Source organism: Rhinolophus sinicus, linkage group LG10 (assembly GCF_036562045.2).
Source record: "Rhinolophus sinicus isolate RSC01 linkage group LG10, ASM3656204v1, whole genome shotgun sequence".
Taxonomy (NCBI): Eukaryota; Metazoa; Chordata; class Mammalia; order Chiroptera; family Rhinolophidae; genus Rhinolophus; species Rhinolophus sinicus.
The window spans coordinates 9,508,296-9,536,243 of NC_133759.1; the positions used below are offsets into that span (position 1 = coordinate 9,508,296).

Consider the following 27,948-nt stretch of genomic DNA (forward strand, 5'->3'; position numbering starts at 1 on the left):
AAAATAGAGATGATAGGCCTGCCCTCGTAGGGGGTGTTGTGAGGCTGAAATGAGGCAGCTCAGTGCCTGGCAGGTAGGAAGCACTCTACCTCAGGCCCCGGGAGTCTGGAATTTATCCTGGCGGCGTTGACACATATTATGGCCTCTGACTTATTCCCAAGGAGCCCATTTTCATTTTAAAGTAAGAAATCTCTGTAGGTTCCACAGAAATGATTAGGGGCCTTTATGAAACTTCAGTCAATAACCTAATCCCTTCAAAGGTTCCAGTGTCAATACGTATCAAATGGTGAGAGGTTGTCTTTTTTGTGTCGGGAACTGTTTTAAACCTCAGGCTTGAATGATTTTTACATGAAGAAAACCTCTGCAGCTTGTAGAAAGAATATACCGTTCTTTTATGGCAGGAAACTGGGTCCAAATCATAGATCTGACCCTCTATTAGCTAAGTAGCCTTGAGCAGTTAATTGAACCTCTCTGTGGTCTCTTTGATCTGTCAAGTGACAGCCACACAACCCCCTCCCCTCCTTGAGGAGGGACAAGGCTACTTCTCAAGGCACATAGAAGATACAGTAAAAATCTGTCTTGTCTTTCCATAGACTTATAAATGTTAACAGGTGACATTTACATTTAAAACACTTCATCTCTGGGAGGCAAGGCTGCACATTTCCATCCTGTTCTGCCTGCTGAAGCTGCCCATGAAACATTCCTTAGGCAGCACGTAAATTTGCTGTGTCTGTCCCTGCCCCTTGAGTTATTTTGAGATCCAACCAGAATCTGTGGAAAGAGGGCATGTCAAATGACTAATGAATGAAATGCATACGCAAACTAGAAAGTGGGAGAGTTAGCACTGAGATCCAGGGTTAGTAACACTCCCCGCAGTGGGACGTCTGTCTTGCCCCAGAATCAGAATGTTTTTTCTCAAAAAATTGCGCTCCGTTTGGGCTCAGCTGCTGGTGTCTCGTTTCTGTGCACCTGATACAGGAACTTATGAAGCAAATATAAGATATAAAACCACAGTGCCATTTCACACCCACTAGAATGGATGGTGACACCAAATGAGGATGAGTGTGTGGAGCGTTTGACCTGAATATACAGCTGGTGGGAGTGTACGGTGGTGACGCCACTTAGGAGAACCAGCTGGCAGTTTCTTACAAGTTAAACTTACACTGACTTACCTGTGTCCCAGAAATTTCACTCCTCAGTGTTTACCCAAGAAAAGCAACCCCATACGTCTAGTCCAAGAGTTGTAAAAGACTATTAGTCAGCAATGACAAGGGAAATGTGACTAATATCCACAGCAACATGGAGGACTCTAAAACACATTTGTTGAGTGAAAAAAGGCAGAGCCGCAAGAGTACATACTGTACGATACCATTTTGTAGGAAGTTCCAAAAGAGACAAAATCTGCAGTGATAGAAATCCGAAAGTGGCTGCCTTTGGGGACATGACTGGAAATCAGGAGGAATTGACCGCAAAGGGGCACAAAGGAACTCTCTGGGATAATTGGAATGTTCTAGATGCTGCTTTGGGTGTCAGATACAGTGGATCCATAACACTGTGAAAACTCATCCAACTGAACACTTAGATCTGTGCGTTTTATTATGTGTAAATTATACATCAAAAAAATCAAGGGAAGATATATCAAACGGTTCAGAGGGTATGTTCGGGAGTCAGAGTGCTTTGGGTCCCACTGACTAGGTAACTGGACTTGACCTTTCTGAGCTTCAGGTTCGTAGTTTGTAAAGTGGAGATAATAAAAGTAGTATTCCCTTAAACAAATGTAAACTTTGAACTTCCCAAAGGAAAGGCCTATTTCTTGTAAATCAGCACTGGAGTTTGTGTTGGTCATAAAAGTAGGCCCTCTGTAAATATTTGATGAGCTGCTGCCGTAAGACACCAAATCTCAAATGTGCATTTCTAAAGCATGTCAAGGAACGTCACTGTCGTCTTGGAATAGGATGGCAGTTGGCATGTTTTTCAGTGGGTGGGTGTGTCACCCGTACGTGAGCAGTGTGAAGCCAGGCAAAGGTTGGATGAAGAGTGGGAGAAGCCACGAGACCCCCCCAGATCCTCTTGGCACTAAGCAGCCAGGTGACTGCCCCTCCCCCAGCCAACAGAAGATAGAAGTTTCTTCTCCGAAAAAGATAAGACAGTTACTGTACCAAAGATCCCACCCAGTTGCACTGAAGGTGAAGGTAGTAAGCCGAGCACAGAAGGTTTGAGTAAAAGTTGAGGTACTGACTACTGAGGCCCCATCTACTTCCTTCATGGGTGGCCCATGTGTTTCCTCCATTTGGTGTATGGTGGGTTCTTTTCTGGGGGAATCTGACCAACTGAAGAGAAGAGACCTTAAGATACTGATGTCATGCATTCCTCCAGGAGGCATTCTGGCCAGATCATCCTCCAGAGAAACTCAGTCAACCGAAAATATGATGATAACTACTGGGAAAACGGGAGAATGATGTGGGGGGTTAGTAGGCATATGTGTATTATGCTCATCTATCTGGACAATCGGTTTAATTCATACTGAATGTATTGCTTTGTAGGCATTGGATTTGATCAATAGCTGTGTTCCATTTTTACAGGATTTCTTGGGGCATGAAATATTTCACAGTTAAAACTAAATTAAGTCTAAAGGTTATCATACAGAGGAGATATACAAATAAGCCATAATTAGAAGCACCAATTATCTGGTGTGAAAGCAAGGGAATTAATTGCAGCAATATGATCTCTCCCTAAGTATGGAGTTTTTAAAAATGTCTTCCCTGTAATCTGCAATAGTAGTTTAAGTGCACTGACATGGGAATCAGAAGACCTAAGCTGAGTCCTGCTGTGCCATTCATTAGTTGTATGACTCTGAGCAAGACGGTTTAACTCAGTCGCTCTCAGTTTTCTCATGTGTGAAATGGGAATAATGAAACTCGATGTTAATTCCTGTTCTGCCGACCTTATGGGTTTGTTTTGAGGAGTCGATGGAACTCATTCATTGATTGGCTCGCATGTATTTAGTACCTATGCCAGATAATGGATATTAAAGAGATCTGTACATTTCAAAGCCCTGTAGAAATAAAGGGGACTATTTAATTGAGAAAATGTCTGACTTGGGTACTTAATATTAGAGTAAAAACATAAATGTGGAACTTTTGAGATAGCCTACTGAACAGAAAAATGACTGTCATTGTCATTTTGATTGGTACAGAGCCCTCCCTCCATGGCTTAGGCAAAAGACAAACATTTCAGCATTTTCTCCCTAACCTAACACCAATGCTGAACTCATCCTACATATGTAGTAAATTCCAAGTGTGTGTGTGTATATGTGTACATACATATACATAGTATATCATATGTTTATGTATGTGTGTGTGTTTATGTGTGTATACATGCATACACTTATGATCCTTTAATAAAAACTTTACCAAAACAACCTTTATATAACTATATCCTTGAGCCAGTTTAGAGTGCACACTCCCTAATGAGGCCCTTTCTCCTCAGGAAGGTATGTTCCCCAGCCTTTTCCTCTCACAAATGACAGCAGATGAGGAAGGCTCTGCAGAGTTGTCTTTCTCTGCAGGCTCCCACTGGTCCCTGGGTTGAGGTGTAAGTTCATCTGATGCACCTTTAGTATTGGTTCTTCTCACTGTGTTCCCTGCTCGATGTCTGCGGCTTGTGTCCTGGGGTCTGTTTCCCCAGCAAGGGCAATGAGCTGTAATTACTTCCATCCCCTACCTCACCTCTGCCCTCAGCTACTGTCAATGCTGCGACCTCACCCTTCTCTACCCCTTGCAAAGACTGGAAGGTAGGCATTCCCTGGAGCTATTGTGGAGTGGGCAGTGTGGGGAGCCAGAGCGAGGTGAGGGGTGCTGTGAAGTTGGTTCCGGGCTTGTGAAGGCAGCCAAGGAGCCAAGAGCAGCAGACACAAGGAATAGAAGGCGGAGGGAGGGAATTGTGAGTGAGCCTTAGCTCCTGTCCCCCGCCCGAAGCCCCACCACAGGCCCTAACGTCCAGGGCTTCAATTGCAAATTCCCCCTCGGCCCATGCTGGCTTGAAATGGTTTTCTGCGCTCCACGACCAAAAAGTCCTGACTAAGACATCCATTAAAGGTTTTGTTTTCATCCTGTCTGTGAGTCTTCTAGTACCACACTGTTCTTAATTACTAGTCATAGTAGAAAAGTATTTACATAAGTGATTATCAATCTCACTAGGTTGACTACTAGGCAACCAGTGCGATTAATGAATATATTAAAAGATGAGTGCCTGTGCATATAGATAGTAAAATAAGTAAAACTATATAAATAATAAAGTAAAAGCTGAGTAAAATTTTGCATTCACTCTACTTTTAAGTAGGTGAAAATATGCCTGCATAGGAACACGACTAAAATTAATTTAAAGACATGAAAGCAGTTCTTATAATAAGGGAGGTAGACGCGCGGTCCACTGTTTCTTTTTAAATTTCTTTTAACGTTGATTGTGATGTTGCCTTCATGTTCAAAAATATTTCCCGAGTTCCCCGGCCGTGAGAGGTATTTGTGCGAATCGTTCCCATTTCCTGGGGTGCTGCTGACCCGTTCTTCATGCCGGTTTTCTATGTGTGTTTCCAGATATAACCTACACGGTTGACTTGAGTAATGAGCGAGCCACGTCGCTCACCATCGAGCCGAGGCCCGTCAAGATGAGCCGAAAGTTTGTCCCCGGCTGTTTTGTGTGTCTGGAGTCGCGGGCCTGCAGCACCAACCTCACCCTGACACCTGGCTCCAAACACAAGATCTCCTTCCTTTGTGACGACCTGACACGCCTGTGGATGAACGCCAAGCAAACCATAAGTACGGCCCCCTGGTTGGCATGCTCCTCCTGGGTGGGCTGTGGGCAGCTCTCCTCTCCCTGCCCTGTCTTCTGGATGGGGTCCCCTGGGCAGGTTGTAAGTAGTATGATCAGAAATGTCCCCCACAGTGGAGGGTGAGCAATGGGGCAACCAAGAAGCAAGCAGTGAGGTGGGAACACTCCTGCTCTGGGACCAGCAGCCTCCGTTGGAACGAGCACCTTCAGGAGTGCAGTGTATTCCCCGTGTCCATGTTTTTGTGTCCTCTGTCCAGCTTCCAGTCTCCCTCCTGTGAAACCCTCTCCTCCTCTGTGTATCTTTCCCCATCCTTTCCCGTCCGCGTGACCCCTTCCTTGCACACTCACTGCCCACTTGTCTTCTCTCTCATGTGAGACTCTGAATCTTGAGGTCAAGAACTTTGGCTTTGCTCCATTTTTTTATCCCTTTAGCCCCTAACAGTGCTGGACATATGCTAGTCATGTAATAAATATGTGATGCATGGAGGGCAGCAAAACCAAGTTGCCTCCCTGCTGGGCCACATGATCTTTGGCATGGATGCTCCTAGAATCTCTGCAGATACAGGAGCTGAGGCCACGAGAGACAAAGCAGCCTGCCTGAGGCCACCCCATTAGGAAGTGGCAGAGCTGGAATTCAAGCTGAGATCTCCCCAGTTTCACTCTATTCTAGTCACTACACAGAACTGCCTCCCTACAGATGGGGACTCATGGGCAACAGGTCTTGATGAAGGAAAAACCTGTGCCCTGCCCACATGGCACTTAGCATCTAAGACACACACACACAGAGGCGAGAACTTGAAAAACAAGAAGAGACATTTCCAACCCTGAAGATCCCCAGAAGGTGGTCTGCCAGTTTAGTAAGAATAGGAGAGAATAGCAGAGGAAGCTAGAAAAGGGGCATCAAGGAGCCAGGAATGGAGGACAGTGGGAGAGGGAAGACCAAAGGGGAAAGCAAGAAAGCCTCAGGCTGCCTTGAGAGCCGGGAAGATGCTCTTCCAGTCGCCTCCCTGCCTGGGTACCACGAGCCCCTCTTTTGCAGGCTGCATGGACCACCGCTCCTGCCACAGGAAGTCCTACTTTCTCCAGGTGCCCAGGGACATCCTTCAACTGCCGGTGCAGCTGCACGACTTCTCCTGGAAGCTCCTGGTGCCCAAGGACAAGCTCAGCCTGGCCCTGGTGCCGGCCAAGAAGCTGCAGCAGGACACACGGGAGCGGATCTGTAACACTAGCTTCAGCTACCTCATGGCCAGCTCCAGCTCCAGCCCCGGCCAGGACCTTTACTTCGGCTACTTCTGCTCGGGAGGCTCCATCGAGCAGATCCAGGTGAAGCAGAACATGTCGGTGACCCTGCGCACCTTTTCCCCCAGCTTCCAACAAGAGGTCTCCAAGCAGGGCCTGAAGGTGTCCTTCATACCTCACTTCAAAGGTAAGGGCATCTTTCACTCTCCCGTCTCCATGCCCCCTTAGCCTTCCTCGTTTGGCCATTCATCTTATTTTGGTTTTGTGATCGTCTTAATTAAGTTGTCAACCTGAAGAGGAGAGATGGCTGTGTGGGCTGGTCCTCACATAAGAAATATGAAAGATGGTGAGTCCCAATCCTGACTTTGCCATTAATCTAGCATGGAAAATTCCAGGAGTTAGATATAAGACTCTCTGACAGTGGGAGGCGATGGTTGATGGCAGTGGAACAAATAATCAGGTTCGAGTGTTTTTTGGAAGCAGGCAGGATATAAATTAGAACTAACCAAATATTCCCAAGTGCTGGATTTTTTTTTTTTAATTGGGGAACAGTGTGTTTCTCCAGGGCCCATCAGCTCCAAGTTGTTGTCCTCCAATCTAGTTGTGAGGGTGCAGCTCAGCTCAAAGTCCAGTTCCTGTTTTTCAATATTTAGTTGCAGGGGACGCAGCCCACCATCCCATGTGGGAATTGAATGGGCAACCTTGTTGTTGAGAGCCTGCACTCTAACCAGCTGAGCCATCCAGCCACCCCTCCGGAAGCTCAGTGGCAGCTCGTTGTCTTTAATCTAATTGTGGAGGGTACAGCTCACTGGCCCATGTGGGAATTGAACCAGCAACCTTGTTGTTCAGCGCTCTCACTCTAACTATCTGAGCCATCCGGCTGTTCCCCGAAGTGCTGGATTTTTAAGGTGGTAACAAACATCCTTCTGCAGACATGTTTATGATTCTGCTCGGACCATTCGGGACGCGGTGTGGAGAGCACCAAGGAAGGAATGCTGGAAGAGAGGAGTCTAGAGTGCCAGGGTCCTGTTCTCCTGGGAGGCTAGTGTGTGACCTTCCATGTCCTGAGGCAAGAAATGAGGTCTAAATTGGTCTCAACTTTACATGACTGATTTTTAAAGTCACAGTCACCATTACAAGTTGCTCAACGTTAGAAGCCATTTTAAAATTGGCCAAGACCTTTTTTTGAGGTTTACTTCGTAGTTTTGTTCTCAGAGGCATGAGTGGGAGTGAGAAGAATGTTTGACCGTACGATTAAAGTTAGTCCAGGCTGCCAGGTATCCCCACAGGTTACCAGAAAAATGCCTTCTGGGGGGGTCTTTGGAATTAAGACATACTCTCCTCAATTTGGCATGTGGGGGTTACCTCGCCTGAAGGTAAGGAATACATTAGTTGACGTGTCAGAGATTCCTTCAGCTTGGCAATTCTAGAATTCTTCCCAGGACTCAAAATTTGTTTTTTAACCTCTGAAACAGAAATCAGTGTATACCCACCCATCCCACTGTGGCTCACAGATGAATGTTAGCTGTGTTGAGGGCATTTCTGAAAAGAAGCTGAGATAACACCCAGCTTGGCAAACTGGCCTGTTTTTCGCTTGTTTATTTTGTTTCGTTTTCCTTGAAAAGACCTGATGTGACTGAGACTCTAATCCTGTGCTGGCCAATACAGTAGCCGTTGGTCACACATGGCAATTGAAATGTAATTAATAGTGAAGACAATTTAAAGTACAGTTCCTCAGTCACACCGAGCACATGTCACATCTTCGACAGGCACGTGTGGCTGTGGCTACTCTATTGGACGATGCAGATAAAGAACATTTCCACTATCACAGAAAGCTCTGTTGGACACCGCTGATTTTAGAAACGTGACCATAGTCTCCTCCACCACAACTTTCTCTCCATTCTGATTGAGTGACATGTCTGTGTGGCATTTCTTCCCTTTCCTGCAGAGGAAGGTGTTTTCACAGTGACCCCAGACACAAAAAGCAAGGTCTACCTGAGAACCCCTAACTGGGAACGGGGCCTGCCCTCCCTCAACTCAGTGTCTTGGAACATCAGCGTGCCCAACGACCAGGTGGCCTGCCTGACCTTCGTAAAGGAGCAGACCGGCCTGGTCTGCCAGACGGGGCGTGCGTTCATGATCATCCAGGACCAGAAGACCCAAGCTGAAGAGGTCTTCACCCTGGAGGAGATGCTCCCCAAACCAAGCTTCCACCATCACAACTTCTGGGTCAACGTCTCCAACTGCAGCCCTGTGAATGGCAAGCAGCTGAATCTGCTCTTCCAGGTGTCACTTACCCCAAGGACTATTGGTAAGAGCCTTAAAGGTTTTTCAGGGATAATGGTGGATGGCAAATTGGGGGGCTGAGGGGTAAGGAGCAAGTCTGGGAGGTGAGTCAGAAAACATAGATTTGAGTCCTGGCTGTCCATGTATCAGTCAGCTATTGCCTCAGTAATGCTGCATAACAAAGCACCCCAGGACTCAGTGGCTTAAAAACCGCCATTATTAGTGCTCACATGTTGGCTGGGCGATCTGGTCTAAGCTAGGCTTGTCAGGGTTCATTCACTCATGCAGCTGCAGGTTGGCTAGAGGACTTTGCTCATCTTGGCCGGGTATTCTCACATATCTGCGGCCCAGGCAAGATCAGCTGGGATAAGTGGGCTCCCTCGGCTCTCTTCCACGTGGTCTCTTATCCTCCAGCCTAGACCTATTCTCATGGCAGAGGCAGAGAGATCCAAGAGAGGCTGGAGGAGGTACGCAAGGTGTCTTGTGCTTTGGTTAGGAACTCATACACCATCCCTTTACAGCATTCTTTTGGCCGGCCCAGATTCAAAGGGTGGACATGGTTCACCCCTCGAATAGAGGACATGGTTCAGGGAGGGGGGAGAATGGGGGCATTTTGGTAGTCAACCTAGCACAGTCATTTACTATTCATCTCTTGCTGATAAAGAAGTCTCTTTACTCCTGACGTTCCTCATCTGTCTAGAGTACATGATAATAACTACCTCATAAAAGTATCGTTGGGCATTCAGTGTTGGTGATTAAAATGTGGGGACCTGGCCAGTGTGACACAGATACATGGTGCTGGGATTTTCAATTTAGTCCAGTGAAACATTGGATTCCATGAAACGCCCCCATGGCAGGCCTCAGAGCCAAGAGAGGAGTTGGCCTTTATGCTCAATGTTGTAGGATCCTCTGAAGAGTTTCAGGCAAGCAAATGGCTGTGTGGCAGGGCAGTCTGGTGGGGCCATGTGTGCCCGTTACTCCGACAGTAAAAGAGCATCACAGAGGGTTGGAACCAGAAGGGACCGTGGAGGTTGTTTCTCCCATCCCCTCCCCTTTCTGGCAGTCAGGGATTGAGTGCCCGCCCAAGGGCACACAGCTGGCTGGCGGCAAGAGAACTGATGGGGACCAAAAGCCACACGTGAAAAGCTCTCCCATGCTCTCAGGTTAGCTCCTGGGTTTTCTTCCTCTCTGACATTGATTTTTCTGTCATCTGTTTCTATTCCTGTTTTCTCTTAATCTCGCCTTTTGTTTTCTTGTTAAACAAGCAAGAAATTCTAAATCCCTGTTTTGATGCAGGGCTCCCTCTCTGATTTATTTTCTCTTTCCTTTGTGCAACTGTAGGAAAAGGATGGCACGAAGGAAACAGCCTTCTCCTTCACTCCTTCGCTTCTGACTTTTGACTCCCTCCTTTCTCCTGCACCCCTCTGCTCTTCTCTCCTCCACAGCAGGCTGTGGCGTTTGGGGGAACATGCCCAGTATAGCCAGGAGTAGCCTTTGAAGCGGATCTGGTAGGTCCCCCAGTTTGTTTTAGTTTTAGTGGCTTAGACAGTAACGCTGTGTGTGATCACAATTCCGTGGGTCAGGAATTCGGACAAGGCGCAGCACAGGGGCTTATCTGTGCTCTGAGGCATCCAGCGCCTCAGCCAGGTGCCCTGAACAGCTACAGGATTGGGGTGGTTCGCCCAGACAGAGATGTCTGGAGCCTTGATGCTTACTGTCGTCCAGGTTCCTTGATTTGTCCTCATGGAGTCTCCACGTGGCTAGCTTGGGCTTCCTCACAGCATGGCACTCTCAGCAGTCAGACTTCTTACATGGCGGCCAGCTTCAGAGAGAAAGTGTAAGAAGCTGCCAGGCCTCTCAAGGGTTAGGCCCCGAACCAGCACAGCCCAGATTCAGGAGGAAGGGAAATAGGCTTTTCTGGATATGAGGAGAAGCATGAGCATACAGGGAGGGAAGGAATGGGTGGTGGCCAGCTTTGGAGACCTTCCACTCAAGTTCATCACAGACCTAACCCACACGTGTCCTCCCCTCTCTCCCTTGTGTCTCTGCCCACAGACCTGCCTGTTCTCCTCACTGCAGTGGTGGGAGGTGGCGTCTTTCTGCTGTTTGCCCTCGGACTCATCATTTTCTTTGTGAAAAAGAAGTAGGTGGAATTTCTCAGATTGTTTTCAGCTGATCTGACATCTCCTTAGATTACAGAGAGTTGTCATTAATTATTAACCTTTTTCTCACTTCCCATTTCCCCTGCTCCCCCCCAAAGATCAATGTCAAATCATAGTGCCACATGTGACTTATGCTTGGAGGGGGTAAAGCAAAAAGCCTCATACCTAGTGGAGGGGAAATAACCCAAAAGTAAAAATACATGTGCGATGACATTTTAACCTGCAGTTTTATGCGGCCGCCTCAGCACAAGTCCCCTGTGAATCATTTACTGTCTCCTCATTAGACTGTGATCACCGTCTTGGCAGGAAAAATGCTCACATGGGCCCCCGCCAGACCAGGCCTCGGTACCTGCTCCTTCCGTCACCTTGAGGCAAACAAATGCGGGCGGCCCCAGCTGGTTCTCCAGTTTCTTAAACAAACTGTGTGTTTTATGCTTGCTTATTGGATTCCAGACAAGCACCCCAAAAAGCCAGCCCTGTGGGCAAGAGGAAGGAAGATCCAGTTAACTGACTCAGTCTCACCTTCCACCCCCTCAGGATGACAGCCTCTGTTTTATGAAAGGAAAGTGTTGACCTTTTTAGACAGAGGACACGCTCCTACCAGATTTTATCAATTCTGCTCATATTTCTGATTAAAGCCATGCGGGAAGGGGGAGACCTGTTTCCCCTAGCATGATTTGACCTTCCCAAAAGCCAAAGAGAAAAGAAAATTCTTATTAACAGGAGACATGAGCAAACAACTGAAATTCTGATCAGCAGCGAGACTGTCTAGAAATGTCTCCACTGACAAAGAAGGACCTGCCCACCGCAGATCCAGGGAGAGGCCTCGCCTCGGTGAAATGGGGTTGTACATAGATCACATGGGGGGAAAGGACTTCTTTTGATAAAACATTATTTGATTGTTTCTCTCAGGACACTTTCTTGCCTGGGGTGCATAGTATGTCTCACCCAGAGCAGAAAGCGCGGCATTGACATTGGTCCCCAGCTTCCTCCTCAGGAGGGAATTGGACAAGGGGAGCCTCCATCTCTAAACTGCCCCAGTTCTGGCCAGAGAGTCGCCAGCCCCAGGCTTGCTGTGGGGCAGGTCATTGGCTGGCAGGTTGCATTAAGGCCCGTCCATCCCCCAGCTGGTGTAGGAGGGCGCACGGGTTGTGCAGTGAGAATGAGGAAAGACAGTGCCATTGAACTTGTTCATTAAGCCTGTATTTCTGAGAACCTCCTGGGCACCAGATCCAATGTCTTCTCCCACCACCCAGGAGGGTGGTGGGACCACAGAGGCAGGCCAGGACAGCACGAGGAGGGCTTTGGTGGGGACAAGCACGGCACTGTGGAGCACAAAGGAGGGGCATCCGTCACAGGGCTTCAGGCCGCAGTGGTTGGAACCCGTCATCCTGGCTAGAGACTCCCTGTTGCAAGCTAAATGTACTAGATTTCTTTTTATCTCAGAAAAGTACAGGGAGCCTGTCCTTAGTTGGTGAACCGCCAGCCTGTGCATTATACGGTCCATTATGTTCATTGAGATAATATCCTCCATTGGAGTCACCGGTCACCTAAATGTCAGCATCCTCTGCTTTTGGTTCGTGGAGATGGAGGGCAAAGCTTTGTTTTCCATAGCAGAGGGCGCTAATGCCCATCCACACCCAAGGACCAAAGAACATTCCAAACCAAATGTGAATGGTGTGACAGAGGAACTCTGCCACCCCAGCCTGAATTTTGTCTCCTTTTTAGTTGTCGTCCCTGTTGGCAGTTATTGCTGAGGGCACTGGATCCCTTTGCTAATGCTGAGTTCTATTGTCCCCAACTCCAGCTAAAAACTAAGGAACCACCTTCCATCCTGAGTCTCGTGTGTTATCATTTAGAAGCTCGGTGATCAGAGCTTTCACCCGTGCAAGAGAGGGATGGACATTAGCTACAGGGAGGGTACTGAGAGAGCCACGGAAGGTTGGCCAGGACATGCCCTGCCTGATGTGGCTGGGCTGGGACACCACCCCTTTCTAGTGGGAAAGAGGGGTTGTCTCCACCATTGGACACTGCATCTATCGAAGCGAATTCAAGTGCACATAGTGTTAAAAGTGCCCTCTCTAAACCACTGTCCACTCCCTGTTTCCTCCTTGAAAACTGGAGACAGAAGCTGGTTCCTTTTGAATGTTCACTGGAGACAGTGGTTTCAGTTTCAAAAGCTGAGTGATTCATGGGACGTGGGGGAGACGCGGTCGGCACCCCGAAAGATCTCAGTCCCAACAGGGATGTACAGTGGTACACACCTAAGGTTGCTATCTTCCTGACTTCTCTCTTGCCCCCTCTCTTTCTCAGTAGGAAAAAGAAGAAAAACAAGGGCCTGGCTGTAGGTATCTACAATGGCAACGTCAACACCCAGCTGCCGATGCAGCCAAAAAAGCTTCAGAAAGTACGAAAGGACAGTGAATCCCACGTATATGCGGACATCGATGATACCATCGTATATGGGCATCTGCTACTGGATTCCAACGGGTCCTTCGTCCAGCCAGAGGTGGACACCTACCGGCCCTTCCAGGGCCCCAGAGGGGACTGCCCTCCCTCCCCACCCCCCATACACTCCAGGGCCCCGACTGCAAAGCTGACCACAGAGGAGCCACCCCCTGGCTCCAGTGCTGAGTCTGAGAGCGAGCCATACACCTTCTCCCACCCCAACAAGGGGAACGAAAGCAACAGAGACACAGACATTCCCTTGCTGGATGCCCACGAGCCAGCAGAGTCTGTGGAATAACTTGGACCCATCCCAAAGACTTTTCATAAAGCAGGGCACTGACACATGCTGGAGGGTGCCCACCAGAAATCCTAAAGAGTTATATGGAAGGAACAGCAGAAGGTCTCCCTGGATAACACCAACTTCTGATTTCCAAGTGAACTCATTCCGTGGTGAGATGTTGAAAATGATGAATTCTGATCCAGATATAACTGTGCTTCCCCAAAAATAAGACCTACCCCTAAAATAAGCCCCAGTTAAGACACATTTAGTACGTTATGACAATGTTCCAGAAGATGACATGACTGTATTTGAATAAATGTAGATAGTCGTACATGAGAAAGATAAGACATCCCCTGAAAATAAGCCCTAATGGAGCAAAAATTAATGTAAGACTCGGTCTTATTTTTGGGGAAACACAGAATCATCATATCTCATGTCCCTCTAAACTCAGGTTGAGCTGTAAACCAGCCCATCATGAGAGAGAAGAGGTGCGAGTGACCAGGTACAGGGCTGCTACGAGCCCCGGATTTGGATTTGGACCTCTTTGGGTCAACTGTTCCAAACCCTAGGAACCCACCCGAGGTCTCTGTTCTCTCATTGGGTCCCCTGGGCAAAAACGACAATGTGCCTTTTTAGTATTATTTATTTAGTGGTCCTGTGTGTTTAAGAAGTCAGATGTGTAACCACACAGCTATTTTCACCTGACATAGTGACAATTCACGCTAACTGGATGGATGGATGGGTTTTGACTTCTACTGGCCACTAAATGAACATGTGTTTGTGCCGTGGGAAGTGGGAAGGATTTGCAGTCTGTCTAGCCAGAAAGGGTGGGTGTGTCTGAGGGCAGTGATACGTATCTTCTGTGAGGAAAGTCTCCTTGGTTCTTTCATTCTGCATGTGGTTATCCCACTGCTGACATTCATCTCGAATCCCATTATCCTTTAGTCCTAGAAATAAGGGAAATTTCTTGGAATTGCCACCTGTCGCTCTCCCAGCTTCAGCAATACTTCTGCATTTAAACAGAAATTTAGGGAGTATTTTCATCCTCTGAAAATGTTTACAAATACAGCAGAAAGTGGCCCCCTGTCTTAGTTTCCTGTTGGTACTGTAACAAATTACCACAAACATGGTGGCTTAAGACAACACCAATTTCTTGTCTATGGTTCTGGAGATCAGAAGTGCAAAATGGGTTTCACTGAGCTAGAATCAAGGGGACGGCAGGGCTAAGCTCCTTCGAGAGGCTCTCGGAGGGAGCGTTCCGTGCCTTTCCCAGCTTTCAGAGGCTGTTCGCATTCCTTGCCTCCGATGGCCGGTCACACCCCAGCACTGTGACACGCCCCCTCCTGCTTCAGTCTTTATCTTGTAAAACCACCTGGATAATCCCTGATTCTCTCCCCATGTCAAAATCTCTAATTTAATTACACTGAAAAAGTGCCTTTTGCCGTGGAAGGTAACATATCCATGAGTTCTGGGGAGTAGGACGGGGACATCTTTGGAGGCCATTATTCTGTTTACCACACTTTCCTGCTGCTGCAGGAGACACGACACACTGAGCCAGCCACAGGTGTGTTTTGTTTAGCCGGCAGAATCTTTTTTAAGAATTAGTTACTAACATTTAAAATTGTAAACTGTTTACATACAAACCCAGATCAGAAGATCTGGCTGTGCTGGGGCTCACGTTGTCACCTCAGAACACCTGGCTGCCACTGAGAAGCAGCTCACCTGTAGGTGGGGAACATGGTTCTTCAGTTCCCTGAAGTCCCCACCACTCCCTGTCGCCTCCCACACTGAGGCTCCGTGTCTGATGCCATTGATAAGTGCCCCGGCAGGGTTGCTTTCCTCACGCTGAAATGGAAAGTCTGGAACCCATATCTTGTATCCAATGAGCAGACAGGCCTCCAGGCTGGTGGGTGTTTCAGGCAAGTTTGTTTTCTTACACACAGCCTACATCCCTCATTCACTAATGACCGGCCCCGCTCCTGTGGGCATTTGTCTTTGTGGCCCCTGCCCTCTCTCATCTGGGAAGAGAAGGATTGCGTAATGGCTTGTCTGCACCATCCAAAGCTCCAATATTTCTGTGGCAAAACCTCCTTTGGAAAATGAATGCCCTTCATCAAGTTCATTTAATTCACCCTGGAAAATGCACTACCTTGGCTTGTTTCTGTGCTACTTTGCCTCTGTGAAAAGGAGTTTTGCAACCTCCTAAATGGTGTGTATTCTAAGTCCTTTCCAGAAGGAAGAGTTTGTGGTTGTTGTTGTTGTTTAATTATGCCCTCGGAGCTGCCTAGGAACCCTTCCCTTCTGAAAGGCTGGCTCCTGCCCAGTTACCCGCAGGCTCTTGACCTGAGATGCTGACAAACCCCTCCATGAAGGGCCAGAGGAGGGCTGTGCCTTCCTTCCCTTGACTGAAATTGTACCATTATTTAAAATCACCGCTGGAGCCCTGGTCTTCCATTCTCTTCCTTCTCTGACCTCCTGGCATTTTCTGAGGTTCACCGGCCAGTGCTCTTCCTTCCACCCCAAAGTGTGAAAGGCCATCTTTGTTGTGGCCATTGTCACACACATCACCTTTACTTACAGGGGCCCCACATGGCCATTTCCTTTTAACTGAGAGCTTGAAACTCCAGGCCAACTTGCCATCTTCCTGAGACCAGGTGGGTGTTATGTTTTCTGAAGATATGCCTCCTGAAAAGTGTCAGCCTGACATATCCTTGGCCCTTTTCTTTAAAGCCCAGGCCCCATGTGTGTAAACTATTTCAGGGTAGCTGGAAACCAGTCAAATGCATTTGTTGACGCTTACGTGTGCTAGCACTGTGCCTTGCCCACTGGGTCTGCTGCTGCCCACCTGCCATACCTGTGAAGAACCCAGCTCATACAGGACCAGTCTCTAATGCTGCAGTCCTGTTGCATGGGAGGGGAAAGTCTCAAGGAAGAGAAGAGGGGAAAAGCTTAAGTCCGTGAGATGTAACCTTGGTCATGATTAGCAGACTGGTTTGTGTGGATCTGCAGTGCTTAACTGGAAATAATTTATTTGTTGTAGATACTTTTTAGGTAGCATTTTATTCATTTCCTACACTTTTTTAAAATAAACAAATGTACAGAAAAAAAATGGGTTGTTTGCATGCTTTGTCCCCCGGCTCAGCTGAGGCCCAAATTTCCCACTTGTTTCCTGTGACAGACTCAATATGGGCTCAGCAGATGCTGTCTTCTCTGTGCTACGGTCCAGGAAGCCGACTTTGGGCTTCCCGAGGGTAGCTCAGCAGACAGAGCTTGTCCTGTTCTGTTGCCGTTAGGCAACATGAGCCCCTCTGTGTGACCCACTCCCGATACCTGACCCGCGTAGAGGCCTGGGGCCACCCTCGTCACCAGTGTGGGTCACCAGCCGCAGGAACAGAAGCAAAGGGAGGGTGGTGGGAGAGGGCAGCTCCAGAGGGGCCCCCACCCTCCTCCATGCACTTGGAAAGGAGACCCAAGGACACGGAGGAGACCGGATGTTACTGCCTGAAAACCACCCCAAACCTAGTGACTTAACAATCGTTTATCTGGTCACAATATCTAATGTGAGCAGGGCTCGGCAGCGATGGCTTATCTCTGCTTCGTGTGGCCTCTCGGGCAGCTCAACTAGAATCCACTTGCAAGGTGGTAGTATCACACAGCCGGTAAGTTAGTGCTGGCTGCAGCTGGGAGCTTTGATTCCTTGTCACCCTGAACTGTCTACAGGGCTTTGGGGGCTTCTTCACAACATGGTGGTTGGGTTCCAAGACTGAGTATTCCCAGAGTCAGGAAGGCGGAGCTGCCAGTCTCGCCAGGCCTGAGCCTGGAAGCTGGCAGTGTTTATGGCTGTGTCAGTCACAGAGCCTGCCCAGACATTAAAGGGAAGGAGCAAAGCCCTCACGTCTCAGTGGGAGGGGCAAAGAATTGGCAGCCGTCTTTAATATGCTGTAGTGGGGCTGGGGGCATCAGCCCCGTGGCCGTGCCCTTGGACAGCACTGACTGTGTCCACATCTGGGCCATATCCCACCTCTGACTGCCCCTCTCCTGAATCCCATTCTTGGACCTGAAGCTTCAGTCTTAGGGCTTCTGGCCTTTTCTCTCTGCACATTACCCCATGGGGTTCCAATGGTGTCTTTTCTTCTATGATGATAGTGCCCCAAATCCTAGCTGATACCCACCTAGGCACCACATTTTCACAGCCTGGTACATTTCTCCACCTGATTTCTCCAGAGGGAAATTCATTCTCTCCAAATCTTCTGCCCCTTTCATGTGGGTTCATTTTCTGACTCTGCTCCGTAACTACTAGCTGTGTATCCTTGAGTTGGATCTTTTTCACAATGCCTGCACAAGATTAAATCTTCTGAGATCACTTCCATCTCTAAAATGCCTTGATTCCTCCCGTCACCCAGGCCCACAGTATTGGACCCAACTTTGGTTCTTCCCTGACTCTCCCCCTGATGGCTTTCATTGTCCTGTCCGGCCTCCCTGTCCTTTCCACCACTCATTTTTCATCATGTGACTCGCTTGCTCTGAAACCTCTACCTCCAGATTTGTCCCTCAGAACAAAGTCCTCAATCTCCTACCGAGGTATGGCTCACCCAGTTTACCCCTTGCCTCATTAGCTCTCCAACCTCTCCCTCCTCTCAACCCATGGCCTCAGAGCTTCATCCCAACACCACTTAAATCCTCAGGTGTATCAGAGGCACAATTGCCCATATATGTGCTCGTGCCCCTGCTCCTGGACAACCTGCAAGCAAAAGCTGTACTCCCTCCCTCCCTCCTGATGAAAATCCTAGCAGCACTTCAGAGTCTACCACAAGCCCGCTTCCTCCAGGAAGCCCTCCAGCCCCACGAATCTCTCCCTCTAAATGCCAGTAGCCTGTGTGATGCCTACTGCACTTAGGGACATTAATTTCATTACTTAGAAGTCTGTACTTGCAGGTCTTTGCCTAACAAGATGGTACTTTTCTCAGAGGTAGGCGTCTGTGTTTTACACGTAGTCTACCCGCCTCACATTGCATCACACAGCAGGTGCCCTGGAAATAATGCCTGTTACATGTGCATGTCAGAATGGCGACACATTCCCCAGTGACTTAAGGCAGGTGTCATGCCAGAGAGAAGGAATTGGATGCCAGGCAAACGCCCTGTGCTAGGAGCTTTGCAAACCTTGTCTCAGGTCAGCCTGTGATGAGCCCGGCAACTTTTCGTCTCCACTTTACTGATGAGAAAAACGGGCCCAGGAAGATGGAGTCACTTGCCCAAGGACACAAACCTGCAAGAAGCGGGGTGGCAACTGAACGGCCTTTCCAGTGCACTGCTGCTCAGCTCAGCTGAGGATGACCCAGTCCTGGGATCCAAGGTCAGGTAAGGGCTGCCAGGGATGGCCCAGGGCCCCCATGGGGTCCTCGTCTGCACCGTTTTTTCTTCCTCTGACTCGTGTATCCATCTCTCCTCAACATCTCCTGCAACATCTCAACTTGGCATCTAACGGGCATCTCAAAACAGCCAAAACTGATTTATGGTTGTTTCCCCTGAAAATCTGCTCTCCCCCATTGAGGGGAAGGGTGGAGGAATCGGGTTTGCTCCCACTCACTTGGTGGCAGCTGTGTCCTTCCAGCTGCTAAGGCCAAAACCTTTGGAGTCCATCGTTAATTAATAAATGGAATAAAACCTGTGGCTCATGTTCATGCTATTTTTTACAAAAGTCATGTTTATAACTTTTTAAACTACATTTTGACACAAAAACTGTCTGCTGAGCCTTCCGCCACAGTGATGAATGAGCCTTGTCTCAGCTGGCTCCCTCCAGACCTCAAGTCCCACAGAGCAGGTCTCATTGGCTGAGCCCAGGTAACAGATCCACCCCAGTGTACTAGACTGGGGAGAGGAAAGACTGAACCCCTGCAGCATCCAGGCAAATGCCCCTAATAAACCAGAGGGCCATTGGGAACTGAAAATGATAGTAGGCAACCAGAAATGATGAAGGTCACTATTCCCTTCTTGGGCCGGCTGTGAGCTCGTGCGAGACTCTAATTTACAGAGAGGGTGGCGGGGCTCCCTTCCCAGTCCAGCTGTGCCTTCATCACTGCCTGCTGCTCCTCGAGTGGCCTCAGAGGATCGGCTGGGGAGAGGGCTGGTCTTCGAGGAGCTCACTGTCGCATGGCCCCTCGCTGCAACGTGTTCCAGGAGCAAACCCACGGAAGAAGCATTTGCTTCAAGCTGATGGTGCCAGTCTCTCAATATGCACATGGCTATGCATATTAAATGCAGCCTATCTTGTTTTCAGGAACCGCTTGTCCCCAGACTGAAGAAGACCTCAGAATGTCTGAGAGGCAGCTGCGAGGTACCAGCTCTGTGACCCAAGCAAGCAACCTGACTGCTCCACGCCAGCAAATGTGTACCCAATGCCCCCTTAAGGTGATTGTGACGGTGGGAGAGATGATGTGTAGACAATGTCTGATTTAGCAGCCACTTGTATTACATCTGCTTTGAAGAGGAAACACATCATCAACAGTCGCTTGGTCTCATCTTCAGCAAGCTGGTTATCTTTCCGGTGAGTTGACAGTTCTCGAGCTGATTGTGTCAAATCCGAAGAGGCTGTTCTCATTCTCTCCGATCTCATTTAGCTGTCAGCTCCAGCACGCTGGCCCATGATCCCACAACATTTGTGCAGCCCTGGATGTTTGGGCCTGCCTGACGGGGCACCCACATCAGAGACGGGCCCCAGTGGAGACGTGTTGGTGGTTGGGGGGAGGGCAACAGCATTCCCAACAACGTGGCTTAAAGTAACCATAGCAACTGTTCAGTCTTTTCTCCCTGCTCCATCCCCACCCCGCAAACTTATCCTCGATGACAAGGAGCTACCAACCAACCACTCCCTTAAAAGAGGGATATGGGGGGACTCCTCACGTCTTCTCCAATGTAGGGTTAAGTCAGTGCCTCTAAATAGTGTCTAAGCATTCGAAACGTTTGAAAAAGATCTTGTTAAATAGAAACTGAAAAGTGTTTGCCTTCATGGAAGGAAACTGTGACTGGGAAACTTGGCACTATTCACCTTTTGGTAACTTTTGAATTTGAACCTTGAGAATGTATCTCTTATGTTAAATTAAAAAAAAAAAAAAAAAAAACCCCGAAAACTTCCTTACAAAACTTGTTAAAATTCAAGCTTCTGTGGTTCTTAAATGTCTCAAAAACAGTCTCGTTCAGTCCTGTCCACTTCCAGTGAGTGTGGCTTTTCAGAGACTTTAAGCTTCCCTTCTATACACACACACACACACACACACACACACAGAGCAGTGTGCAGTGTGACCAGTTTGGCCAGATTTCAACCCCCTCTGGTGAGAGATCTCAGGTTACTGCCTTAGAAGCTAAAGGCTGGAAAAGACTGGAAGGTGTGACAACAGAAACACTGCTAAAACCCTGCAGGAAGCTTCTTTCAGACACCTCAGGGGACTCTCCACTTCCTTCCTCCATGCCTTCAATCTTGGAATTCCCAGGCCAAGATGTCCTCAGGGGGCTGACAGCCAGGCCGGGGAGAGGAGGAGATGGGCTCCCTCCCTCTGGATAGAGGAGACCCAGCACCAGGTGGTAGAGTGACCTCAAGCTTCTTCAGGGGTTCCTCACATTGCCAGGGACTTTTCGATCATGCAGGGCTGGGGGTCGGGCTAGAAGCTGCTCAGACCTTAAGCCAGGCACCACGGTTGTGGGGGGTCCAGCTGCTCCTTGGAGTTCAGAGAGCAAATCGTTTGGTGGTTGTGATGTAATTCTAGGGGGAAAAAATAGTTTTAGCCCAAATCCAAGTCCACAGCTGTGTGGGAGCAAGTGGAGGACCCACTTTGCCTCCAGCTTGGACTCTGGGTACTTTGGGCCCTGAGCTGGCTCGTGGAGGGGGGGGCGCTCAGGACACCAGCAGGGCCAATTCCATGCTCCACCCTTTTCTTTTCACAAGACACTAGTTGCTTGGCTACCTGCCACCCACAGCGGTGCCTGAGCTGGTTTACAGGCTGAGCACCAGCGGGATCATTGGGTATTTCTGAGTTAAGTCTCTTTCCTTGCCTTCCACCTCAGGACCACCCTCTAACCCACTACCAAGGCTGCCACCCCCACCTCACCTCCTACCCCTGGTCCCCGGTCACATAAGCCCTTCAGGGCCAGCCTGCAGGCTAATAGTCATGGGTCTATGAGCTCACGGATTGTCATCTAATTACACCTCCTCCTTTGAGTGACAGAACACTTTCACAAACCTGGTTTCACTTTATCCCACAGGCAGCACTGTGCCTGGCACTTACCAAGTCTCTTCCTTTCTAAAATTTACATATGAAATCCAAAGAATGTGTGAATTTGCCTAGGACCCCATGGCAAGAAAGGGCGGGCAGACTCCAGCCTCCTGCTTTGGGGTCTGGGGCCCCTTCGACCACAGGTGAGTGACTCCCAGGTGTGTTTACACAACTTGGTGGTGGCTGTTGATCTCTCACTCAGTACTTAGGTGATGGCAGGGCACAGGCCTCCCAGGGCTTTAGGGCGGTGTTCTGCGGGGGGGGGGGGAGGAAAGGGGGGACCTTTGTGTTGGGATTACTGTGACTCAAGATCAGGCCTGTTCCCCTTTTGCTTCGATGTTTTTCTATTAAGTAAAGTCAGAAGGAGCCCAAAAGTTCACTTTAAACTTGCCAAAGGAGAATGAATCAGCCTTTTGACTCTGAGAACCCCATATTCCAGGAAAGCCAAACATCCCCGAGCGCTGGTTCTTTCCTTTTCATAAAGACACTGATACAGGTAATTCGTACATCAAGACCTACAAAAGGGAGGCCCCGCCCACATCACAAATCTAAACCTAAGCCAGTCTGCACTTACTGGAAATGTCTCACTGTCAAGGAAACCAGCACACACCCATCACAACCCTCCAACTCAGCTTTGGCTAGCTCACTTACCCTAGAAAATAGGACCTGCTCGCCTTATATGGAAATCCGCAACCTCCTAGCCAACCTGCCCTGTTTCCACTTGCCTCTTCTAACTGCATGGAACTCTCTCGTGCCCCATGTCCCTCGGGAAGATGCCCTACTGCTTGAGAGGTGCTGTCCTCCCCCCCCCCCCGCCCCCATCCACGGATTGTTTTCCCTTGAATAAAGAACATCCTACTTGTTACTGAATTGTATTATTTTTGTCATATGACAACATGAAAAAGGAAGCTGCAAGAAATTCATTCATCAGATTGTACTGAGACATCACCCACTCTCCCCTCCCCAGGTTACTGAGAAGAAATCTGGGGATAGAGAGAATTTGTATGCCCATCGTGCCATCAGCTGCAACAGCTTGACAGGCCATGGAAGAGGCACTTGTCCCTTTAGTCTAGTCAGGCTTGGTTAGTATTTTGCAGGAGTATAAGCAATCATGTGAAGAAAAATGACCCAAACTTGAAAGTTAGGCAAAATGACAGAATGAATGTCCTTTTCAGAGTATCCCAGAGCATGGTCACCTAAGGGTCGCATAGTGCTCTCGGGAAATGAAGATTTTGGTTGACTTACTATTGATTAGGACCCACAAACTCAGTAAGAATATACATTCATTTATAAAAAGTTGATAAGTGGATTTTGTCAGATAGAGATGCAAATGAACTCTGTCCAACAGAAAAGATACCCTGCAAAGTTATGGATTTTTTGCCTTGTGGGACATTAGCCAGTTTTGTACTAACTTTGCTATTGTAGTCACCATTATATTTCCCACTGAGTCTACATTTACTATAGATTATTCTTCAGAAAAATAAATAGGTCTTGTGGGCTGAGCGTTTTTCTAAAACAAACTTCCACCTTCAAGAGAAGGAAAACAAAATGCATCTAAAGCACCCAACACTTCTGTTATCCACTGTGACCCACTCAGAGCTCCAGAGTTGGCTCCCAGCACTGTTCCCAGGAAAAATGGAACCGAAGAACACATCATTGGTGTTCAGCTGCAGGGGACCCAGCAGGAGCTTCCTCCTCCTGTTGAGAGAGGGAGCTTTCCAAGGGAAGGGTTAGGGGCAGGCGAGACTACCAAGAATGGCTCATGGAAGGGCTGGGGACACTGCGGGAAGTAGGACGTCCCCAAACGGGGCATCCTCCAAAGGTCTAAACAGAGTCTCGTCTCCTCATCCAGGCCCAGAGGCTGAGTCACTTAAACCGGGGCTTGTGCTAGCTGAAGAGCTGCTTACCCTCCCTCACTAGAGTGTAAGCCCCCTGAGAGCAGGGACTTGTCCTTCGTCACCTAGGAAAGTCAGAAAACAGGATGCTAATGGAAGATGTATCTACACTGAAGATCCAGGTGGATGAGGACTGACTACAAAAGGACATGAGAGAACTTTCTGGATGATGGAAATGTTCTGTGTTGTGATGGGAGTGGTAGGTTCTATGGGGACAAACATTTGTCAAAACTGATCAACTTAATTACAGTTGAAATGAGTGCAATTTTATTGTATTAAATTGCACCTCAATAAGACTGATTTAAGAAGAAGAAAAATACTAATCAGGATTTCCTGCCTTTTAAAAATAGTCTGTGACTCATTCTAAGCAATGCCTGGTTTACAGAGGCCAGATTCCACTCTCCTGCCATTTTCTGAGTTTCTATTTGAAAAGAAAATGCCTACTTATAAACACAAAAACTTTGGGAGATCCAGTGCAGGCAGAAGCCTTTCTTTACACAATCACCTTGAAGACCAAAAAAAAATGAACATGGATTCATAATTTGGAATTAGCTGACCCACTGCCCTTCATCTCAGTTGGCAAAAAGCAAAAAATTGTGAAGAATTAGAATTAGAAGGAATGTTAAAGATTATCTAGTGACCAACCCATTCATCTTACAGATGACGAAACTGAGGCCCAGCTGAAGGAATTGAGAAATGTGTGCTTCAGAGGTGATCTCCCCCCATCAGGAGTTCTTTCCAGAAATCTTCCTCTCCTCTTGAATGGCAACCCAGTGATATTTCTGTAAATAGTGTCTTCGAGAAACACTGGCAAAAGAGCTACTTCCCATAAAGAATGTAAAAGAATGGCTTATACCTTTTAAAAAACGTTTAGTGTCAAATCATTCAAGCATATCCAAGATGAAATTGTATTTTCAGTTATGTTTTCCTTAAATAACACGGATAACAAGCTCCTTTTGAGATCACAAAGGAGCTTTGGGGTTAAAAAGAAAAAAAAAATCAATCTAATTTATTTTCTCCAGGCCAGGGTCATTGATTTTTAAGATGAAAATTTGCACTTGCTACAGATGCTGCAGTAGATTTCTTGCCCACATAGATCAAGATATTTCTATTTGTCTTCAGATCCCTGCCAAGGGTTGAGCAATAATTGAACATGGCATCACATCTGCTTTGGTCTGCATGAAGAATTTTCACATGGGTAGCACGAAACTGTGCGGTATTTATTCTGTTGGGTATCCAATTCAATTATTTCCATTAACTCTTATTGGACACCTACTATGTGCAAGACATTATGCTAAGGCTAAGTGCTGGTGGAGAAGAAGTTGACATGGAAAGTGCTGTGAGGGAGGGTTCCGGCAGGGGCGTGGGTGGGGAGGAGGGAGGACGTTACAAACCTCAGGTGGCAGCAGCCATTCATTCATTCAACAAGCATAACATGCTTTCTTGCGCTGTTAAGACACTTCCAAACTAGAAGAAGAATGAATGTGGGACAGTGGCTGGAGCGGCAGTAATAAAACGCATCAAGGACTCTTTGCCGATTTTTATTCAGTTTTCCCAGTTCTGAGCTGTTGTTCCTACCCCTGTTCCCTAGGCAACAGACTACACTGCAAGTTATTTAGCAAACAAGCTATATTAATCTATAAACTAATTAAAACATATGGCAATGGTTTCTCAGTGTTATTCTTTAATAACGATACTGGATACTGAAAAAGAAAACCAGGCACTCCATCGTGGCCCTCGGAAGTACTGAAGGTCAGAGCAGCTAGAAGATTACAGAGTGTGCATCTGTCAGAGACAGGCTCATCTCAAGATCCAACCTTGGTTCCAAACCTCTGCAGAGAGAACTACTGTTTCTTTAAGAATAGCAACCTACTATTTTCTTACCTGAAGGGGAGAGGAAACCCATATTCAGGCCCCCTGGGAATAAAAAAGAGCCAACAGGCTCAGTTGGGGAGGGTGGCACTCGGGGGGCATTCTTGGGCCATCTCATCATACCCAGGGTTTGGGGCAGAGAAGGTGGGCACTTCTGTGATGCGTTATTCCCATCTCAAGTCTGAATTGATGCTTTCCAGGTCCCCCTTCCCAAGTTCTTTGAAGACCCACAGAATCAGGAAGAGGGTAATGAAGATAATGGCCGTGCCAGAGATGAGCTTCTGTACAGCATGGTCCTGGACCCCTCCCTGAACAGACACCCTAAGATGCTGAGTAAGTGATGACATGAGAAAAGTGACGAATTTGGAATCTGAAACATCAAACAAAGTCTGCGTCAACTACCACTTTTCCCAGGTCTCCTTCCTGTGGGCTTCACAGGTAGCCTCCAGCTCGCTGCTTCTCAACTTCTCAGTTGGGGGGTGGGGGTTGATTTTGCCCCCCAGGGGACATTTGGCAACATCTGCAGACATTTTAGCCATCACAGCTGGCATCTAGTGGGTAGAGGTCAGGAATTCTACCAAGCACTGCCCCCTACAATGCACAGAAGAGCCCACATCACAAAGAATTATCCTGCCCAAGTTGTCAGTAGCACCGAGGGTGAGAAGCTGCCCTGCGAAACCTCTCCATCCTCTTGCAAAGAACCTGGCAGCATGGGTGACTTAAATGGGCTTCGTGGGGAGACACCCCCCCCCCCCCCCGCCCAGGGACAGGGACCTCCTGGATGGAGAGACTCATCCATAAACCAGCCCCAGAGCAATCTAGCTACGCAGTCAGCACCTAACAGTAGACCGTTCGTAGAAACGAAGCATCCTGCCAATGAGCAACCACAGCCTCTTTCCAATTTAAACAGCCAGTGTTGTTTAACAAACGCCCCAGACCCCTAATAGATTTCCAAAACTGTAACGAATTCACGGAAATTTCCCCCTTACATAATTTACAGAAACTCTCACATCAAAAGGTAAAACACTTTAAAACTTAATCCCAAGCAATATACTTTAACACAGTAACATCTGAGAGTGATGTAGCCACGCCTGCCCTGACGTTCTGTCAGTCGTTTTTAGAACGTGATTTGAAACTTTCCCAGCTCATGTTGCCTAAAATCTACTGAGGTTGGGGGGCTATCGAGGGGAAATTCTCTTACAAGCACTGCCTGAAAAACACTGAGTTTGCTTTTCTCTTCCCCAGTGACCTCTCAGGCTTTGTGTTTGGCGACCCAGCCAGTATAACAAGGGAATTCTAGAGCACAGCAGATGTTAGGAGGAACCCTACATTGAGAGAATGGAAACCTAGATCCCATCTCTGTTCACTTAGCTTCCCTAAGGTAATGTGTTAGCACTCAGCATCAGAGACGCAGTGACTTTGTCCTTTACTGCAGGGCATGGACTAAAAATGATAGTACAGTGTCAAGTGCACTTACTCGCCCATCCGGACGCCACCCGCCTCCACCCTGTTGTCTAATATGGCCTGGGAGTCTGACCAGACTGACTGCAATGGCCTGGACCTTCTGCCTACTAACTTTCAGCTGAGTTCACCCAGGAGGAAGCATCTGCAACGTCAGGAGGCCGGGCAGAGACAGGGCTTGGGGTATGTCTCCCATCCCCTCTGTGCTCAGGGATGCATTTCTCTCTGGGGCCCATGTCCCTTTTCCCGGGTGCCCCTGCTGTGGCTCCCGCAGCACTGTTTGCCCCCGTTTCTGTCCTGTGGGTGCTCCTGCTGTGCCTGGCCTGGAACACCCCACTGTTCCTTACTTGTTGGCTGATCGTGCCCACGCCTCTGTAAATACAGGAGTTCTCACTTTGCAGAGTCATTTTGGGACTTAAAACATGACCGTACAAGCTGAAACCATGCAAAACCAACTTCATAATCAATGGAAAAGTCACATTTGTGCTGTGACCTTTCAAAGTTTTGTCAGATTACAACCCTCTCACGGCCGGTAAGAGAAAACTAGTGCAAGTTAGTATTAAATACACTAATTTGAAACATTCGAAATATTGAGAATGAAAGTAGTTCTTTGTAAAAGTCTTATCAAGAGCAGTTTGAACAGTGCTTGCCTGGTCCTACTTGTCACATCTTACACGGAGTGAGCCTGGGCAAATCGGCAGACTCCTTTCTAAGTTTGGATCAGCTTCCAACATTTTGTCCTTTTTAGTTTCAATGTCACAAAATATCCCCAAGAGTTCCTTTAATGCAGGTTTTTGCTGGTGTCACTTCCTCTGGGACATCTTCATGCCCTTTGTCATTTTCTTCACTTCCTCATTAATGTATTAAGTTCAATTTCCCCAAGTCCCTCCAGCTGCATATCCAGAGACTCAAATGGCAGCAGTGGCCACCCTCCCACAGGTGGCTATCTTTTCTTCTGTAACTCCATTTACAGTCTCTTCAAATTTCACTTCCCACATTATCACTTTTCATTTCTTTGCTGCATTTTCATCTTTATTGGCCATTCATGGAAATGATCTATTTAATGATCCATTTTTGTAAAATGTCACATGAGTTTATCGCCGAGAGACAAGGAAGCAACACAACCGCACACTCTGCTTATCTGTGCACGAACTGAATAACAGATGTGCAGTGACCAGTCACCAACAGGCTTTGAAAGAGACGACATG

At 47.9% G+C, this 27,948-nt stretch overlaps 1 protein-coding gene across 3 annotated transcripts in view; it reads left to right on the plus strand.

The window, feature by feature from the left end:
* Positions 1 to 16,354, plus strand: part of CDCP1 (CUB domain containing protein 1) — a 49,656-nt gene extending 33,302 nt beyond the window's left edge. Inside the window, exons 5-9 of one of the 3 annotated variants that reach the window (XM_074312512.1) lie at positions 4,596 to 4,817; positions 5,870 to 6,256; positions 8,018 to 8,380; positions 10,411 to 10,498; positions 12,831 to 13,396. In XM_074312512.1, the coding sequence (XP_074168613.1) occupies positions 4,596 to 4,817; positions 5,870 to 6,256; positions 8,018 to 8,380; positions 10,411 to 10,498; positions 12,831 to 13,263 (1,493 nt within the window). In that variant the 3' untranslated portion in view covers positions 13,264 to 13,396. Of the gene's footprint in view, positions 1 to 4,595; positions 4,818 to 5,869; positions 6,257 to 8,017; positions 8,381 to 10,410; positions 10,499 to 12,830 lie in introns of all 3 variants that reach the window. The other 2 variants (XM_074312513.1, XM_019723716.2) reach the window with 2 other exon arrangements.
* Positions 16,355 to 27,948: the final 11,594 nt, after the last annotated feature.